This window comes from Candoia aspera, chromosome 3 (assembly GCF_035149785.1).
Source record: "Candoia aspera isolate rCanAsp1 chromosome 3, rCanAsp1.hap2, whole genome shotgun sequence".
In the NCBI taxonomy this organism is placed as follows: Eukaryota; Metazoa; Chordata; class Lepidosauria; order Squamata; family Boidae; genus Candoia; species Candoia aspera.
The window spans coordinates 104711349-104731922 of NC_086155.1; the positions used below are offsets into that span (position 1 = coordinate 104711349).

The 20574-nt window shown below is 40.0% G+C and overlaps 1 protein-coding gene across 1 annotated transcript; it reads left to right on the forward strand.

The window, feature by feature from the left end:
• The first annotated feature begins 5748 nt into the window (after window positions 1–5748).
• TOR3A (torsin family 3 member A) lies at window positions 5749–14854 on the forward strand. Its single transcript, XM_063299888.1, is given in 6 exon segments — window positions 5749–6281; window positions 7238–7290; window positions 7528–7856; window positions 12140–12172; window positions 12174–12256; window positions 13798–14854. Coding segments are annotated over 6 exon segments (1017 nt in total). The 5' UTR covers window positions 5749–6004; the 3' UTR covers window positions 14040–14854.
• The last annotated feature ends 5720 nt before the right edge of the window (window positions 14855–20574 follow it).

A 20574-nucleotide genomic window follows, 5' to 3' on the forward strand; every position in this document is an offset into this window, starting at 1 on the left:
CATATAGAATTCTACTTCAAGTTGCCAACATATTGAACAGGGGCAGGTGGCATAATAGACAAGTAATATTGAACTCTCTTTCTCAACTTCTACGTTGTAGAGTATATTCCAATGATCTAACAGAGACCTCTTGGCTCCCTAGCAGGTATGGATGTAAAAGAATACTGTTAACTTTTGAACAGCTTATTTTTCCATCAGTGCTTTTTAGGCTTGAAAATTCTTTAAGGAAATATTACATCCAGCCAATATGTGTTTTTGTAACACCCAAATTCAGACCTTGTTAAAGTCTGGGCGGAGAGCCAAGCCAGTGAGGAGAGACGGCATGAACCTTGAAAATTCTAACTAATTGCTCATTCTCTGTAGAGCGGAGATCTCCTCTGTTAACAAGGCCAGAACAAGGTAAGGACAATGAAAAAGAGGCATCAGATTTATCTAAAGGAAAGACACAGGTTTTAGATGATTTCTTGGATGATGAGGAAGAATTAAGCCATCTGTTTGCCAACCTTCCCCCAGGGGAACAACAACTGATCTTAAGTAAAATTGAAATAGTAAGATCAATCCTGAAATCGGTAACTAATGAGACAGAAAGTCTTAACACCTTACTCCCTTCTAGCTGCTCCTCTGTGGAACTGTTACTAAGTCCAGACCCTGAAAGCACAAAATCTCCAATTAAAAAAAAGAGAAGGTGTGCCAGTCCAAAGCAAAAACATACAAAAGAAAAGGACACTCAGTGGGATACTGCAGTACAAGCTCTAATCAACCATTTACAGGATGAAACTGTAGTTGGTGACTTAATATCACTGGCTTCAGAAAATCAGAACAATCTTCGGAGTTGCTTTCTGCAGTTGATCCTAGTGTGGCTTCTAATTCTGATCTCATTCAGCAAGGGACTGCTCCGCTCATTTCTTGTCACTCTATACTACCGAAGTTAACATCATCCAGGGAAGCCTTGAAACGGAGCAATTTTCTGTTACCAGCCCCCAGTCTGATGTTAGTCACATTCAAGTCCAGCAATTAGAAAAAGAGGGGGTCCAATGGAACAAGTTTACTGCCACTAGTAGAAACACCAGCATCAGATCAAAATTTGTGGAATTTTGGCATCCATGATAAAGAAGAGCAACAATTACAACCTTCGGTGAGGAAAGTGGAATCTTCTAATAATTCTGTTTATATGGGAAACATTGAAAATATTGTTCTAGTTCCAGAAACAAACTGTCTGTACCCTCATTTTTCACCCAACCACCCCACTTAGAATATTCTGTCTTTGGGAGATTTATACAAACTGTGACTTGGAATGTAGCTGGCTGGAAGGAAGCAGCTGACAGTGCAATAGTGGGTTTCCTTTCTAAATTTGATGTAATAGCCATCCAGGAAACCTGGTTAACTGGAGAGGATGAACCAGTACAACTCCCGGGTTTTCAAGGATGGGATATCCCTGACCAAAAATTAAAGAATAAAGGGCAAGCCTCTGGCAGCCTCTGTATTCTTATTAAGCAAGAATTGCAATGGCAGGGTGAGAAATTATATAATGAAGATAAATCTCATTTATTAGCCGTGAAATTTAGATATAAGGAGCTTGAATTAATATTAGTAAATGTATATATTCCCCCAAACACATCTCCCTACTACTGGGTATGTTTAGAAACAATAATGGCTGAAATAACTACACTGTACTCTCGATCTATAATTATATTACTTGGCAATTTTAATGCCAAATTAGAACCATCTCTTCATGATTTTGCTCAAAAAATCGATTTCCAAACAAATTTCTTGATAATCACCCACAGTGGCTCTCAAGAGATAACAAAAGTAACATTGCTGGCTTGTATTTAGTTTCTTTAATTTTTAAATGTAATCTCCAAATTTTGGGAGGCAAGGATAACAATTATATATACCCATACACATACCATTCAGCCCAGATAAGCAGTGTGTTAGGTTTCATCTGTGTATCAAGAAACAAAGTTGACCTCTTTTCAGAGGCCATTGTATACCTAACAGGTAAAAGTGACCATCAGCCAGTGAGTGTGAAATTACTGGATAGTTCAGATTTAAGATCCCATAATATGGCTGACAGGTGGGTCACTAATAAGTCTGAGGTGAGTCAAAATAAAAGGTTAATACGGGCTAAAGTTGACACTAAGGCAATATTGGATAGCCTCAAAGCAGAGAATGAGGTTAATTGGGCTACCACAATTCAGTCACCTACAGCTGACTGGCTGTCAGTTTCCAATGCATTTACTAATCTGTGTTACAAGTTGAACGAACATATAATAACTAAACCTTCCGTCAAAAGTTTTCGTGCAGGTAGATCTCCCTCTTTTGATATCGAATGCCGATTGATGAAAAAGAAATTAAAGACAGCCATGAGACTTGCTCAGAGGTGTTCCTCTGCTCATATACAAGCCGAGATGTTGTTCTTAAGAAGAGAATATAAAAAACTTCTAAAATTAAAGAAAAAAAGTTATGTCACCTCAATTTGGTCAGGACTTGATCTAGCTGCAAAAAGTCACAATTTGGCTATATTTTGGCACTCTAGCAGGAATCCTAAAGGTACGGATATTTGCATTTGATATACCAATCTCTGCTGAGGATTGGGAAAATTATTATTGAAGTTTGTTTGCTTTAATGGATTCTGTAGAGAAACAGTAGTTAAGTGGTGATTCACCATCTATTGAAGCCTTTCCCCACTGGCCTCCAGTCTCAGAAAAAGAGATACAGTCCATTATAAAAGGCTTAAAGAGTAATAAAGCCCCTGGGGAGGATTTTTTAACAGCTGAACTATTTAAAAAATACCCCAACTGGTGAGGCCCTCTATTGGCAACTACAGGCCCATCAGCTTAATAGATATTGTTGCTAAATATATGCAAGGTTCCTCTTGAGTACAGTTGAAAGCTGGGTAAATGAAAAAGGTATCCCTGCGGAAGAACAAGCAGGTTTTAGACAAAGCCGATCTACCATCGATGATTGCTTTGTTTTGAACCACCTAACTGCCAAATATGCCTGTAAGAGGAGACACCTGTTTGCTGCCTTTATAGATCTTACTGCAGCATTTGACAGGGTAAACAGAGAAGTACTATGGAGTAAACTGACTGTCCTCAAAACAGAACCCAGACTGCTGGTATTGATTAAAGCTCTATATACAAGTACCTGTTTGAGAGTGCGGTTTGGGGTAAATGGAGCTATGACAAATAGGATCAATACATACAAAGGGGTAGGACAAGGGTGCATACTAGCGCCACTATTATTTAACTTATACATCAACGATTTACCAGGCGTAATGAAGGATCCTATAGCACATATGCCTAAAGTCCTAAATACATGATGATACGATATTATTATCATATTCACAAGTGGGACTGCATAGGTTGTTAAGAAGACTCAGCTGCTATTGTCAAGATAACTTTCTAATCATTAATAAATCAAAGTAAAAAATTATGGTGTTTGGAAAACAACATCAGAGATATAGATGGCAATTGGATGGTGAATTAATAGAACAAGTGAACACCTTTCCTTACCTAGGGGTAATTTTCTCCATGACTAGATCTTAGTTTTTTCATCATCAAAGTAGCTCACTCAGAGCAAGGGCACATTTGAATCTACTGCTTAAATTAAAAAATCACTGTTATCCAGGTTCTCTAGTCCCAATAACTAAAGTATATAAAGCCAAGATTACTCCTATGCTCTTCTATGGAGCAGAAGTTTGGGGCTTAAATTCCATTCCATTACTAGAACAAACACAATCCCAGCATTTGAGACGCATTCTGGGTGTAGACAAAATGACTTCAGCCACTGCAGTTAGAGCCAAGCTGGGAATTTACTCATTGTCTAAAATCAGAGTATATAACTATTGGTGTAAAATCAGTGAAATGGAGACTGACAGACTTCCAAAATTGTGTCTATTAGAACAGATAAAATCCCAATTACAGACCTCTTGAATCCCACAATTGACAAATTATATAAGGACCTCTGGTCTCCTTGTCTCTTGTGCAACCAGAGAACAAGTCAAAAAGATTGCTGTACAAAGAATCTTGGATATAGTAGCGCAAAAAGATATAGCCACCCTTAGTAAGGTTGGCAGTTTAAAAAGGTTGAGCCAATATAAAAGCACTTTTCAAACTGCCAACTATTTAAAGACACAAATGCCAAAACACCTTAGGGAAGTATTTACCAGAGATTTGATCAGCTTGATAGAATGGTTAGATATGGGAGATTTAACTGTATCCCTTATAACTAATGCATTTGTATCTGTGGAGTGCTGGAGGCAGAGGATATAGCACATATATTATTTGATTGTAACTTGTACAAGAAGGTGAGAGATCTGCATCTTGGTCCACACATTAAACGAATGACCCATTGGGAACCACATATTAAAACAACATATTTTTATGTGTGGTCAGGATCCAGAAATAACATATAACACAACTCTGTCCTTAAGTAAAACAATATGGTTGAGATCTGCATACATGGGGTTGATTGTAGGGGTGACATGGAAATATGATTTGTATTTTCACTTGTATTTTCATTTGTATATTTATTCATTGTATTTTTATCTCTTCCCCACTTGTTTTTTATATTAGTTTCACATAGGGTTTTATGAATGTTGAGTGTTTTAAGTTCTGTATTTTGATAAGGCCTAAGGGCTAAACTTTGATTGATGTCATCAGGCCTCCCCCCACCACCCCACCCGTGCCCTTCAGCTGAGAAAATGCACGGGGGCAGTTATTTCGTTGCAATTACCCGAAAGCAAAGAGGAACTGAGGAGCCTTATGGTGAAAGAAGGAAGTGCAAAAGCTGGCTTGCAGCTAAACCTCAAAAAAAACAAGATTATGGCAACCAGCTTGATTGATCACTGGCAAATAGAGGGAGAAAATGTAGAAGCAGTGAAAGACTTTGTATTTCTAGGTGCGAAGATTACTGCAGATGCTGACTGCAGTCAAGAAATCAGAAGACGCTTAATCCTTGGGAGAAGAGCAATGACAAATCTCGATAAAATAGTCAAGAGCAGAGACATCACACTGACAACAAAGGTCCGCATAGTTAAAGCAATGGTGTTCCCCGTAGTAACATATGGCTGCGAGAGCTGGACCATAAGGAAGGCTGAGAGAAGGAAGATCGATGCTTTTGAACTGTGGTGTTGGAGGAAAATTCTGAGAGTGCCTTGGACTGCAAGACGATCAAACCAGTCCATACTCCAGGAAATCAAGCCAGACTGCTCACTTGAGGGAATGATATTAAAGGCAAAACTGAAATACTTTGGCCACATAATGAGGACACCCTGGAGAAGATGCTTATGCTAGGGAGAGTGGAGGGCAAAAGGAAGAGGGGCTGACCAAGGGCAAGGTGGATGGATGATATTCTAGAGGTGACGGACTCGTCCCTGGGGGAACTGGGGGTGTTGACGACCGACAGGAAGCTCTGGCGTGGGCTGGTCCATGAAGTCACGAAGAGTCGGAAGCAACTGAATGAATAAACAACAAAACCCGAAAGTGAGGAATTAAAACTTCTTGCTAATTTAAATCAAGTGAGAGAGAGGAGTATCCCAGCACAGTCTCACCGAGGACATCAGCCGGGTCTATCTGCAGTTGCCCCCGTTCGCCATTCTCCCCCCATGTCAGGATTGGGCATGCTAGCGAGACCTCTCCAACCAACAGCCTAGGTGAAATAAACGAGCGTGGGCGAGAAGGCCCCGCCCCCTTTTATTTATTTATTTTTCCCCAATCAATTTATTCTGAAGGAAGCAAAGCAAAACTACATTAAATGGATTCCAAAGGGTGGGGAATACCCTTCTCCAAGCCAGGGTTGAAACGGCATGCCGGGCAAACGGCTTTTATTGCCTCTTAAGCTTCTGGGGAAAGGAGGAAAGAGTGCCTGAGCCTACTCCAATCCAAGGCTAAAAGGAAGAGGGATCTGTTCCGGAGTCACTGCAGAGCTGGGCTTGGTATCGGTCTCAGAGCAGGATTGACGGACCGGTTCCGACCGTAGCTCCCGCTTCCTCCACCCGCAGATGGCCGTGGTGTGCCGGACTGGGCTGCTATACTTCTGCCTAGCGTTTCTGCCGACGGGCGCACAGGAGCAGGCGAGGCAGGACCGCGGAGAAGAAACTGGAAGCGCGGCTCTCCCGAGCCCTCAGCAATACGAGCATTTGCAGAAGCAGCTCGGGGCCCTGCGGGGCCTTTCCCAGTGGTACTGGCACTTCCTGGCCTGCCAGCTGTGGCAGGGAGGCTGCGAGAGAGAGCAGGAAGGGAGGGCGCAGCGCGAGGAAGAGGAGGAAGGCAGCAGAGGCATCCCCGCCCACCCCACCCCACCCCACCCCACCCCGGGCCTTGCTGCATTTCTCATCTCCATTTCGTGAATGGCAGCCGATTTCAAACCTACAACCTTCAACTCCCAGAATTCTTAACAACTATCTGTTCGCTGGTCTTTCTGGAAGTTGAGGCCTGCCCCTCTGAAGGACTCGCAAGTGCTGCTCCTTAATACAGACTTTAACATAGTGGGGCTTTCCTCAGAGTCATTTCTAAGTACATTCTGGACATGGTATTACAGCTCAAGTAGGCGTAGAATGCATTCCATTTTGCATTTCTCTTGATATTTTAAAGTGTTGGGATTCTGTGTGATATATTGCCCTTCCTCTAACAAATGCCCAAATAAATTGATTAAAGGATAAAATAAAAATGCTCCCTGAACTCCCACAAGTTTTTACTGTTTTAATAAACGATTTTTATGCTGGTTTATGTAAGTATTTTAGAATATGTTGTGTATTCCTCTGAGACAATTGTAGAAGTAAAATGCACTGTCAAGCTTTACAATCAAACTGGCTTTTGAGCCACTTCTATTTCAAATTGCATTGCCCCTTCATTGTTAACTATAAGCATTACCAAAGCCAGTCTACATGTGCAGCAGAATAAGGAAGTAAAACCTTACGGTGACAGGGCAGAACTGCCAATGACAGAACTACGCACCAAGGGGCCAGGAAAAAAGTCCTCAAGAGCCTTCAGGGAAATGAGTTGGATTCTTTAGCCTTCTAATGGGAAGCTAATCCTATAGAAAACATCTCTCAACCAAAGGCATGACTTAATGAATGGGACATCATGGGAGAAAGACTAATCCAGTTCCAATCTCATCTGAACTACAGTATGTTTATGCACAGTGGGAACTTTGCATGTGTGGCCTCTTATTTTCAGCAAAACTGGCATATCATCCATCCAAGACTTAACTGCTTCCTTCTTTTACCTTCTAGAACATACAAATGCTATCTGCTCATTGGTGGTCTACTTCTACAATTGCTTCATTGTGAGTGGAAGGGCAGAGAAGAGATTATAGGGAAAACACAGACTAGGGTTTATTTTTGGGTTTACTGTATCTTTGCGTCTTTATACTGAAACCCCTGTATTCTTTCAACTGGCTGTTCCAGGTCTAGCTGGTTTAGTTCAGTGTTAAAAGTAATAATGAGCCCTCAGAAATGGTATGAAACTTGTAGGAGGAGATCAGTAGACAAATCTGCTATCCCACTCGTAGCAGAAATGAAAGGGGAGAAGAGGGCAGCTAGAGCTACCATGCAGTATAGGTTACTTTGGGCAAGTGAATGTTTGTTTTTTCATCAGGCACAATGAAAAGGTAGTAGCCAACAGCAAGATTGTAAAACAGTCTGAGGATGGGGGACAAGGCAGAGTGTTTCTTCAAACCAATTGCCTAGGAGCAACTCAAGTATTTCTTTTCCCAAACTGGTGCTCTTATCTTCTAGAGTGGAACTTGCCCATCCTGACTGAGTTAGTCTCCACCTGGTACTGCAGCTTTGGCAGGTGCTGCACAACAGGAGACTGCAGAGTGACCGACAATATCACAGGTAGACTTTGCTTTCTTTGAGGATTAGAGTGATACTACCACTATCACCACCACCACCCTGCTCCACTCTGACACATCTCCAAATGCCTTGGAGCTCCAATTCTCAGAACTTTAAGCCAGGTTGGGAACTGGGGAATCTGCATACCCTATACTTTGAAAGGCACAAGCAGCAAATATTACATCAAGGACAGGCAACCTTTTATGGTTGTTGAAGGCTGAAAGGGGGGGTGGGGGGTGGCAAATCACATGATAACGTCACCAGTGGGAACAGTTTGTCTTTTTTCTTTTTTTGATATTTTAGGGAGTGAAATGGATTTTACCCTTATTCCTCCCCCTGCTCCATTTTAACAATATTGCATAACTGAAAATCAACATTTTTGCTTCTGAAATTCAGGAGTGTGATCTGGGGGTGCTCGCGAGGTGCTCGGCAATTTTGTGTGGCTCTCAGGTGGATCAGCTTTCTAGAACTTTCCTGCCACTTCCATCAGCAGACTCTGAGTTGCACTTTCTTTTGGCTTAGCATAAAAGCTTATCTTTGCAAAAGCAGTAGTAAGGGTTGTTTCTCAGCTTTTACTTACTCTGTGCGAAGTACGGGAAGATACAGGAGTGGATCATTTTGTCCTTTGACTGTACAACCTATAGCAGTGATTCTCAACCCTTAGCAACTTTAAGATGTGTGGACTTCATTTCCCAGAATTCCCCAGTCATTATGGCTTGCTGGGGAATTCTGAGAGTTGAAGTCCACACATCTTAAAGTTGCTAAGGTTGAGAAACACTAACTGTTGCTGGTATTCAAGGATGCCCTTTAGAGAGGGGAGAGGAAGACTCTTATTCTTTTTTCTTAAAAGAACTTTATTTTCAGAATATAATTAAAATACAGAATATAGAATATAGGACAGATAGACTAAAGGACTAAAAAAAAAAAACTATAAAAGTGAGGAACAGAGAGAGAACAGAAACAGAATGTGACTTCCAACCTTCTCCAATACGGATATGAGTACATTTACAAATATAATCTCTTACCATTAGTTAAACCTTAGTAACATTATTTCTATCAAATCAAACCATTTAATCATTAAAACCCAAAATCAAAACTTCATTTTTTTTGTGACACAAGCAAGTAATCTAAAAGTGGTTGCCAAGTAGAAACAAATCCAGAAACAGTATTTTCTCTTATCAGCACTTGGCCATTTGGGCCAGCTCCATCAGTTTGATGATCCAGTCCTCCACTGTAGGTATTTCTGGATCTTTCCATCCTTGTGCATATAAAAGTCCTGCTGCTGTAATCATATATAAAAGCGAAGTCCCATGTTGCTTCTCGAGCTGCTTCTCCATCAAACTCAAGAGAAACAGTACTGGGTATTTTTTATAAGTCCACTTTAAGGATCTTTTGAATATTAGCACATTTGCCCATTTATATTCCATGTAAGACAGTTCAAGGCCATTTTTAAGGAAACAACCCACCAAAGTCTTTGGATGTAGCACCCATCTCTTCATCTTGTATTGTGGAATCCATTTGTTAGTTCCATATGCAACCTTTTCAGTTGCATCTTGCTCCAACTTAGTTTCATGATTGACAAGGAAATCTTTGGCTTTAGGGATTAAAGTTAGTCTAAACATTTTTTGTTGGTAAGTAAAACTTACCCCTTCCAATTTTTCCCAATGAAAAGGAATCCCATTCTTTTTCAGAACATCAGTTAAGAAAGTATATTCTTTTCTCTTTCTTAAATTTTTCACAGGAATTTCTTTCAGTACAATTATATCCACTTTGTCAATATTAAGTTTAGAGTCAAAGTGACCTTGTAGGACCAATTCTCTTGTTTTCCTTCTAGCAAACTGTACCAGAACATCTCTTGGCTTGTTTTTTGTAGTTGCATACCTTGAGTTAATGTGAAAGAGTTTTTCTATTTCTTCCATCATTTTGTCATCCTCCCATTCAATTAAAGCTGCCAGAGCTTGTGAAATCTTATCTTTAAGACTCTCCTCCTTGGCTTCAGGAATCTCCCTGAGCCTTAAGCAAAATTCTTTATCCCTTAATTCAAGCAGTGCAATTCTGTCAAGCTCTTTCTCCCTTTCACTTTCCAGTACATTAACTCTGCTAGTTATTTGTTTCACATCTCCTTCCATTTTCTCTAATTTCTGCTCCAGTCTTTTTTCCAAGTCAGTAAATCTTGTATCTACCTTTTTCTCAAGAACCTCAAAAGATTGGGCAACAGACTGTACATTTAGCCGTGAACACCTCAAAAATACTCTTTAGTCCCTCAAATTTGCCAGAGGCTCATCTTTGTACTCTTCTAGTGACCATGATTTCTATTCCCCCCACTAATTTAATTTATTTTAGTTTAGTTTATATATTGATTTAAAGCTTCAGTGCTTTAAAATTTAATACTTTGGCTCCCTCTAGTGACCAGGAATAGTATTTATAATGAAAGATGACTCCAGTAACAAAGTAATTGAGGAGTGGGGGGAAGAAAGTTTCCAATTATAAGGTATCCAGTTACAAAGCCACAAGTTTAAATCGAAAGTTTGTCAGTATTTAAAGAAAGTAACCAATCCCAGCTTGAACAAACAACCGCAGCAAATACTTTCCCACAGTGACTAAAAAAAGACAAGTCCCAAATCCAACAAAATCTTTTACTCAAATTTAAAAAAACAAAAACAAATAGAAAATACTCACATTTATTCCCTTAAAAGAGAATCTTCGTAAAGTGGTTCAACTTTCAACTTCCTTGTTCAAACCTTTAATCCTTTAAAGCAGTTAAAACATACAAAAAAGAAGTCCCAAAAATAATGAAAGATCAACAAGAGAATATTTCTGTACTGGAGAAAGCCTCTTTAAATTCAATACTTCAAAAGCAAAAAGGTGATTTTAGAAATGGGGTGGTCAGAGTTAATGTCTGTTTTTCAGCTTCAACACGGCTTGGAAGAGATGGCAATCCCACTTCTCAGCTTTCTCAGTCACCATTCAATCACTGGAACACTGTTTAGGATCCTCCGGCAAGGAGCAGCTGTCCAGAGGGCACAGGGAATACTTCCTTGAGTTCTCCTTTCCTGGAGAATATTTTAGGGCTCTAAGGTCCTGCCTGAGCCACCAGACAAGCTGCATTGTTGGTCCTAACCCCAGAATTTGGTAGGACTGGTCACTCCGCCATTTTTTTCCACCGGTAGTCTCCTATTCTTAAGAATGCCTCTGTCTCTAACCAACTCACCAGTGATACAATAAATAACATTTATTATAAAATATTCATGGGGTCCCAGCACTAGGAATGAAATTCAGGAAAAAAGAGTTATATCATTCCCAACATTGCTTTTTTCCAACCAGATTTTAAAATATCTATTTAACTCTGATTGGTAGGTGGCAGGTCCTGGCTGAATTTATTGGGGCTAAGCAGGGTCAGTCACGGTTAAGAACTTGGTTAGGAGGCTACCAGGACTGTAGGATGGATTGAGAAATCAAAAAACTTCCCAGAAACCATTGGCAAACTATTTCCATATTACAGTGAAGAAAACTGCATGACTGTGTTCATGTAATCAACAGGAGTTTTGCTCAACAAAAGGCCATATTTACCTTTGTCTTACATCCAAGAAGAAGCTTAATTAAAATCTTACCTACCCCTATTAAAATCTGATCTGTTGACAATGATAATCCAGCTTGAAAAGCAAATGAGTCTGTTTTTGCTACCTGAACATCTTTGCACTGGACCTTTGAAACTAGTAAGATTTGTACCAATTTCTTTTTTCTGATTTATTGGGACCAAAATTTGTCCAAAGACCAACTGCTTTTTCCTAAGAGGCTGGGGACTTGCTAAAGTAAACCAAATCCTGGCTGTTGGAACGCTATTAATGCACTGGGAGGTCTTAAAACAAGGAATTATTTTTCTCAGTCTACCTATTCCATAATAATTATAAGAATAATCCCCAAAAAGGGTGGATAAAAAAAAATTGGTAAAAAAATCACACTCCACATGTGATTTCATGACATCACTATCTCATTCCAGAAAACAGGAGGATAAAAGAGCACACGAGATTGCAGAAAGGCTGTTAATCCCTATGTTCCACCACAAGCCATTTTGGGAACTCTAGTGAATTCAAGCTGATTTTGGTGTGTCTGAGTAATCTTCAGTAGAAATGAGAAACTTTCACCCTCAGGACTTCCTTGCACAATGACGAACAGCTTTGCCCTGTGATACTGTGATGAATGCAGGACAAGACAGCTTGTGTATTAAGGTTATATTTTGCTGAGGCTGCTAAATTCTGCTGGTCAGATAAAGAAATAATGTTCTTTTTCTGTACTCAGTAACACTGGTGGCAACATCATCACTACAGTGGCCCTGGCAAGCTGGTCAAGCGAGAGGGGAAATCACCATGGACTATTTAGAACAGTACCTGCGGATAGACCTGCTGGATGCCCCTGGTGAGTTGCTGTTTATTCCTAAGGCTTTACCCACCACTGCAGTCCTAACTCGGGCAGTAGAAGTGAGTTTTTTGTCTTTTGCACGATACTGTTTGAAGGCAGGTTCTACCAAATGGGAGATTCCATTTCCCCCTACAAAAATAATAGCAGTGCTTTTGAAAAACACATATTTGTTTTCACCTCTTCCACTGTAATGATTTAGTGTACATTTGAAAACATAACTGGAAAATGCTAGGAGTGGATAAATTGACCAAAAGCAATAATTGGAGGGATCTGTTAACACTGTGGCAAGCCAGGTTTTATTTTTACTCAAAATGTATGAAATTGCCCTTCTCATATGCAGATTAATAGGCATTTGCAAAAAATATGAAGGCATAACTTTTGGAAGGGTAAGCATGTTGGTCTAAAAGAAAATATTACAGCATCGTAAAGTTATGTATAATGACATCAGCTTTTTGAACTAGATTTGCACTCACCTACTCTTGTAAATGTATACAGATGATGGTAGGAAAGAGATCTAAACCCTGAGGTCAGAGGGAAAAAAATGCAGAAAAATTAAAAATGGCCATCTACAAACAGTTCTGTTGATACCTTCATTGTAGCTTGGTAAATGAATGTATAGATAGGCCCCATTTTCATGACTTAGCTGAATCAAAGAAGGGGAAAGTGGGTTTTTATGAACAGGTACACCTAGTCAGCAGAGAAGCTTTCGTCCCTAGCTAGCCAGGTCATCCAAACTGAGATGAGAGATTAAACCTCTCAACTAGCTGTAGGAATGGGATGAAGTCCCAGAATAACCCAGGAAAATAGAGTTGTCCTAGATACTCCCTTTCCATTTCCTTCTCTTTGTGTGTTTTACTTTCCAAGATAAGAGGTATAAAATGGAAAGAAAGGGGTGGAGCAAACCCCTTCCCCAACTTCTGCTACAGAAGTGCCACCAGAGTTTTCAATTTGCTTTTGCCTGGGGTGGGGTGGGGTGGGGACAAGAACACTAACCTTTAGGACAGTTGGGGAGATTGTCAAAATTTCTCTTCCATTTAAGACATAACTCTGAATTATTAGTACATGGCTTACAGAAGAATGGCTGGCTTACTCAGCTGTGTCATGTAAACCCAGCCATTTAGTTCTAAAATCTTACAACTACTGCTAATTTCATTTCCATCTAGCCTGCCTCTGCTCTCAAGATAACATTTCTTTCCATTGGATGAAATGGACTCAAGTTCACAAATGTATGCCATAATTTTGTTCGCTTTAACATGACACAGTGTTCTTTATTATTATATAAAGCAACTCTAAATTACAGCAAAGACAACTGCATTTGCCAACATAATCCTTTTCCTGCTGTATTTAAATTGAAAATGTATTGGAACACAGCTTTTTCTGTGTTACCTTAAAATAGGCCATGTATGCCGAATATACTATATAAATGAACTATTTTCGGTCTCCCCAGAAAAGCCAAGTAACCAATTACTGTCTGCCCTGGCCAGTGACTAAGAAGCAGGAGATAGCAGATGAATTATACATTCCATTTGTTTTTCCAGAGGCCCGCAACTGTCTTCTCCAGGAGAACCTCATAGACTTTCTGGTACCTTTCCTGCCCTTGGAATATCACCATGTGAAGCTCTGTGCTCAGGATGCTTTTCTTGCTCAAGGTCTGAAGTTCACTGAAGAGGTGCTAGTTGAGGTTGCAAGGACGATGGTGTTCGTTCCCAAGGAAAATAAATTATTTTCTGCCCAAGGTTGCAAATCAATCTCCCAGCATATAAACTACTTCCTTCTTTGAAAGAGGAGGATGGAGAAGAGTGCAATTGAGCTTATTCTCTTTTATCTTCTACGAGGGCCGTATACTTTGTTGTATTTATTGCAGTTTAACTAGTGCACTATTCCCTACATTCCCTATATTATTGGGGTTGCCAGGCTAAAAAAGGTAAGAAAGCTCCATTATGGAGCTGGAATCTGCATGAGTGGTGCTGCTGAAATAGTAATATATTCAGAGTATTTTTCCAATACTGGATATAAATGATGCCTTTGGGCCACGTATTCTTATCCACTGTATTGAGTGGGTTTTTAGACATCTTGGGGAGAAGGCCCCCATCTGCAAGATGTGAGACAAACTTAATTTTATTTCCAAGTCTGAGATGTTTGACCATTACTTGTATCAAGCAACGTCCTAGTCTGCATTCTTAATACATGGTTGGACAAGGAACTATCATATTCACTTGCAGTCAGTAATCTATATCTTCTTCCACAATCCTTGTGTTGGAATAAGGTATGAAGATTTTGCCCCTTATTAGATACATGGTGTCAATTTTTGTTTATATCTATATTTAATATTAATCAAGACATGGGGATATTACTACATGTACTTGTGCTGAAAAAATGCAGCTATTTGCACTTTCCAGAGTATATACTATATATCAAAAGATAAATGTGCGTTTCTTTTTATTGTAACTTTTACAATAGCACAAATGACATCCAGTCCAGCACTGAAATTGAGCAATGAGGTTCCAGTCCTGTGAGATAAGCACTCCTTGCATAAGTCACTATTTGTTGGTATTGTACTTCTGTTGTCTTTGTAAATTAAAATGTGGAAGTAGAGTGTTGCTTTTGTGAATTACTTAAGTTTGGCATTCATAGCAGGACCCCTTGCTTTGTCAGAATGTAACGCAGATTTAGCCTGGCCAGATCTATTCCATGTGTAAGGGGTATGCATGTACACAGACCTGACCGAACACAAAATTTTAAGTTTTGAAAGATACATAGACCTTGTGCAAAACTGGCCCATAGACCAACTGGCTTAGAGGCAACATAGATGTTACCAGAGTCTGGCCCTGGTACAATCCCACTTTTTATAGGATTTTGATTTAGGAGAAGTAGAAATTTTATAGTTTTTTTGGCAAATGATTGAGCGACTGGGTCTTTTGTTCTCAAATTTTAAGAATGCTTCACAATTGCAAAATACAGGTAGACCTCACTTAGCAACTGCCTTGGGCAGTGACTGTTGGAAGTTATTACAGTGATGAAAAAGTAACTTTGCAACCAATGCCCACATTTACAACCATCGCAGTGTCTCTCAGTCACATGTTCACCATTACAGTCAGTACACATCTTGTGCCTGACCCTTTTTTCCCCTCCTCGCAGAGAGGAGAGATTGCTTAAACAAGCACTCTCTTCCTAAGCTGCTTTTCTCCACAGTGCAGCGCTTCCCCAAAAGATGCTAACAGCAAGTTAACAAGCTCAGATCTGTGACTTTAATTAGCCTACTGGTAGGTGCTGCCTGTAATTGACAATATTTTAATCACTTTCACACCTTTGGCTTTTGTCTGTCTCCAAGTAGCTTGGGCTGAGAGCCAAGAGCAAGCTAGGCAAACAGCCGGTGCCAGCGCATTCCTTTCGAAGTGTATTCCCCATTGTGTGCCTGCTTACTCTCTTGTAATCCTTCCTCTCTAATGAATGTAAATACAAACATTAATTCCCTTATTGCTAATTATCCCAGCCTGGGGGTGAGCATTCCAAAGGGTGGGGGAGTGGGGAAAAAGGAAAGCTGAAGTAAAATCGTAAGTACAGTTGTGGTCACATGGTTTTCCACTTAGTGACTGAGTTGCCAGTCCCAACTGTGGTCTCTAAATGGGGACTACCTGTAGTCCAAGATAGGGAATAACTTATGATCTGCAGATAAGCAGACAACTGCGTGTGCCAGGTAATCATGCCCCATTTCCTCTCCTATACATCTGGTGAACGCATGCACACAGAACTGAGCCCTCCATCTAATGTTCAGAGTGGCTTCTTACAATGGCTGTACAGAGAGCATGGAGACTAACCAAAAAGGTATTACACCAATTCTGTTGACATTTTGTTTGCTAGCCAAAGTCAGATTGTACTTACCGTCTAGGTTAGCTTGCTAAATGACCAAACATTGGTACGCTGTGACTGGATGTGAGGAATGAGAGGGGATATTTACAGTAAAGAACAAAATGTGCACACACTGCCTTGTAAGTTAAAAATATCCTTTCAAAATAGCCACTATTGGGAACAGAAGATACATGACTAGGCTTGGCTGTGTGAGCAGCTGCTGAACTGTTGGACTTGTGAGCCTTTGGCGTTGCTTTATCATTGAAAATATCAAATGAATCTTATTCACAAAGGTGATTTTAAAAGCCGGCAAACTTGCACCAACGTAGACCGTACAACCTGAGGGAGAACTGTGTCAGAGTTTGATTAACGTGACGAGATATATAAGGCAGGTTAGAGAGTTCTAGATTCAAATTCTGCCATGAAACTTACAGGGAACCCTGATCTTTCAGACTTTCTTCACATGTTTTACAAAAATAAACAGAATACTGTGCCCTGTCCTGAACAGCAAGCTATAAGCATAATAGGTAAGCAGCACTCTCTCGAGAGAAGTCTTCTCTGTAAAGCAAAAACAAAAAAAATTAATGATAGCCCCAGTGGTGAGGTAGAATAGTACAACAGCATTAGGAGTTGGGGGTGGCCAAGGCTATAAAGGGCAGCATGAGCACATCAACTTCTGGACACACAGGAGATAATCAATGTAATGTACTTGCATCCCACTATGGTTTGGATAAACTCGGGGTCAAAATAAGACTAAATGTTTGTTTTAAACCTGCTTTGGATATATATTTAATTATATAAGCAGGACAGCAGTAGTGGTCTATGATTGTGTCTATGAACAACTGAGACAGTCTGATGTAAAAATGTGATGGGGGAAAAGGACTACCCCCTTTTATGGGCTGTATCAAACTGGCACTCTGAAGTCTCATCCAGTCCATCTCTACTTCCCATTATTTAGATTCCTTTCCAAAACATCATCCCATTTGTATAGTGCTTTGAAGCATTTGAGCACTCTTAAAAATTTCAGGATCATTAACGCTATCCTTGTTGCTGAAGCGACTGGAATAACTAAGGATGAGATCCTAGCTTGCCTGTTACTAGTAGGATAGGACTTTCACACCTAGAATTTGGGGGGTGGGGGGGAGAGAAGATTTCACTTTTTCAGTGTATTAAACCTATCCAAGCCTCAATGAATCAGTTTCTTTTTTGCTGTTTCCTGCCAAAAAACAATGGGGAAACAACTGTCGTCAGTGGCGGATTTCCTCAAATTTTCATAGTGTAATCTTTGGGAGGGTTCTGGTGCAACACAAAAGAGGTTCAGGAATGAAATATGTCCTATAGGTTGCCTACTGTTACTCTAGGTATATGAACCTGTCTTGTGTTGGCAGCTTCTGCAGAGCCATTTTCATTTCTGTGTAACATTTCAGCATGGAGCTGTGCCAGCAAACTGTGTGGATGATTTCCACAGAGAACTACTGTGACTGAGTTGTTCCTTGAATTCTGACCTGTAACAAATAATTTGTGACAGTTTTCACATGTGCATATTGTCATACATATAAGTGTGAACTGCCAGACCAGCTCCCCTTTCAATCTTTTAGGTATATACCTGTATGTTTTTCTTTGAACTTCATTATATTATTCCCCCAGTCACTGTGCCCTAAAAGAAAGTAACATGTCCTGAAGTTTAATTGCCAATAAAATATTGCAACTTTTATTTAAAACAAAATGCAAATTGGCAAAAATCTCTGTGGAACAGGCAGAGGCAACACCTCCAAGGGCCTTACTTACATCAAGTTAACACTGTTTGCAGTTCACAGTCAGGAAATAGTGAGAATTTAAATTAGGAAAAAAAAACAACCAAATATATTACAAACAACAACAAAAAACAAAGTAACATTTGACAACACTAGTAGTGTGGGTTTTTCTGTGTGATTTGCATATTTCCATTTCACCCATTTTAATCCTCAGTGATTTCAACTAACAGAGTGCTGGGTTGGTTAAAATCCTTAACCATCTCCCCCTCCCCCCTCCCCGGAAACCTACCCCTTACACATCACACACTGTTGGCCATTTTTGCCTAGGCAAAAATCTAGGCAACCCTAGGCAACTTCAGAGAAATTAAACATTCCTAATATGCTACCCTTCTGGATTAGAGGAAAAGGCCACATTTTCACATCATAAGCTGTACTTGAACTAGCTGTGCACAGGCGACTTTTAATACAGTACTGTGAATGGGAAACAGAAAGTGGTGTCTGATATTAAGTCATTTGAGCATTTCCCAAGTCTGTATTTTAAAACACACGTCTGCCATGAGGAAGCAGAAAGGGGGTTTCGCCAATACTCTACTTCCTTAAAAGGAAGACCAGATATTTCCAAAATAATCAACCCTTAAAATGGGGGGGGGGTGTCATCATCATATATTGGCTGAGCACAGAGTAAGAGAGAGAGAAGAGTTACTCCTCTTTAATCTTTTGTGGAGAGGAGTCATCTTAAATTTAGGCTCACCTTTCAGTTAAATGTTCAAGAACCATGCACTCTAAAATAGATCCAATAAAGGGGTGTCCAGTGGCTGCTTGGGAAAGCTGCTAGCAAATTAGCAAAATCAATCAATAAAAACCTTTCCTAGATTGCACTGAGGTGAGCAAAAAGGGGTTGCACTTCCATTCAGATCAAAAGAAAAGACAAAGAAATAAAGCATGTCAGAAAGGCTAGGTTCATCCATTTCTCCAAAATGCAAATGTTGTAAATTGATGGTAATTTTTTAAAACAATACTTATATTCTGAAGTGATACGAAGATTAGACAAGCTTTACTATTTAAATCTAAAGTACCTATGAAGTGTACTTTCTTACTTTAGCAACTTTTTTTTTTCACATGAGGTGGAGAACTAAAACTTTTTATTTCCTTGTTTCTAGCAATAAGCAAGAATTCTGAAGAAAAGGAGGATTTGATGGCACTATTTAGCCAGCTTCAAAGACTATGTAAAGCCTGCTGCTTTCCAAACAATAACCTGTTTTGAGTGCTCTCCATGTTTAGCGCTTTGATGGTATACTACAGACAATAGCTTTTAGAAATCTTAGAGTTCACAACTCAGGAAACAGGCCACTAGCAGAGTGTGGTGTCATAAGCAGGACAACCTCCTTAGAGAACATACGCATTATCTTCAATCCTGCTTTAAGACCAGAAAATCAAGGGAAATGTTGTTGAAAGCTCTAATTCTTAACGCAGGGTGGGTAACCTATGATCCTTTTCGTTACTGACCCCCTAAAAGCTGTCTTGCAAAATTTCAGCAACAAACCACTAAAAAACAGAGGAGCAATTTCCCAATGAGAAAATCAAACAAAAATATGTAGTACCAATCGAAGTAGTATTTGTAGCTCAGGGTTGAACTGTGGAGTCCTTGGTGCTCTCTGAGCCTTGTTGTTTTCTTGCAGGCGTTTCATTGACAGACTGGGCAACATCATCTTCGGTGTGAGGAGGGAGTGGGCCTTGCTCTCAGTTTATATACTGTGGTTTGTCCAGCTTGTCCACCAGCACAAGCTGGACAAACCATGGTATATAAACAGAGAGCAAGGCCCACTCCCTCTTTGCACTCAAGATGTTGCCTAGTCCGGCAATGAAACGTCTGCAAGAAAACAACAAGGCTCAGAGAGCACCAAGGACTCCACGGAAATATGTAGGGAGAGGTGTGTGTGTGTGTGTGTGTGTGTGTAGAGGTGTGTGTGTGTGTGTGTGTGTGTGTGTGTGTGTGTGTGTGTAAAAATAAAACCCTGCATAACACAACCTGCTTGGTAATCCTACTTCTAACCACTTGCAAATTGTTCCTGCAGCATCATTCCATTCACAGGAGCCCTTGGATGCCCTCACATTTGAACTGTTTGAATCCTGAGCACCTGACATCCCTGCCTTAATGGAAAGATAATATTTCACTATTTTGCAAACCACAGGCTCAGAAAATTCCTGTTTGACCAAGGTCTCCCATTGATTCTATTTTGAGATGAACCTCCTGGAGCAGCCTGATATTTGTGTATCATAACTTTGCATTGTATTTTGCAGTAACTGGAGTTTTATCAATCAATGTTCAGTGCTCATTTTTAAAAAAAAGCATGATGGTACAGCAGACTCCTCTAGAATTCCTACCATTAAGAGTGCAGCGATATTATTTATGAACTGAATATATATAATGCAAAAAGCTATTTTATATTATGTAATGGGACTGATTCACTTCTCACAGTTCCAAGGCAGTCTGGGAACAGAGTGCATATTACAAGATCAAAAGTGTATCAATAGATTTCCTATACATTTTGAAATTATCAAGGAAGCACTACATATATAGAACAAAAACTATTCCAGCAGCTAGAACCAGAGTTCTCATAAGAGAACAGTGGCACTCATTTCACATGCCAGTAAGGTAATGCTCAAGATCCTGCAAGGCAGACTTCAGCAATTCATGGAGCGAGAATTGCC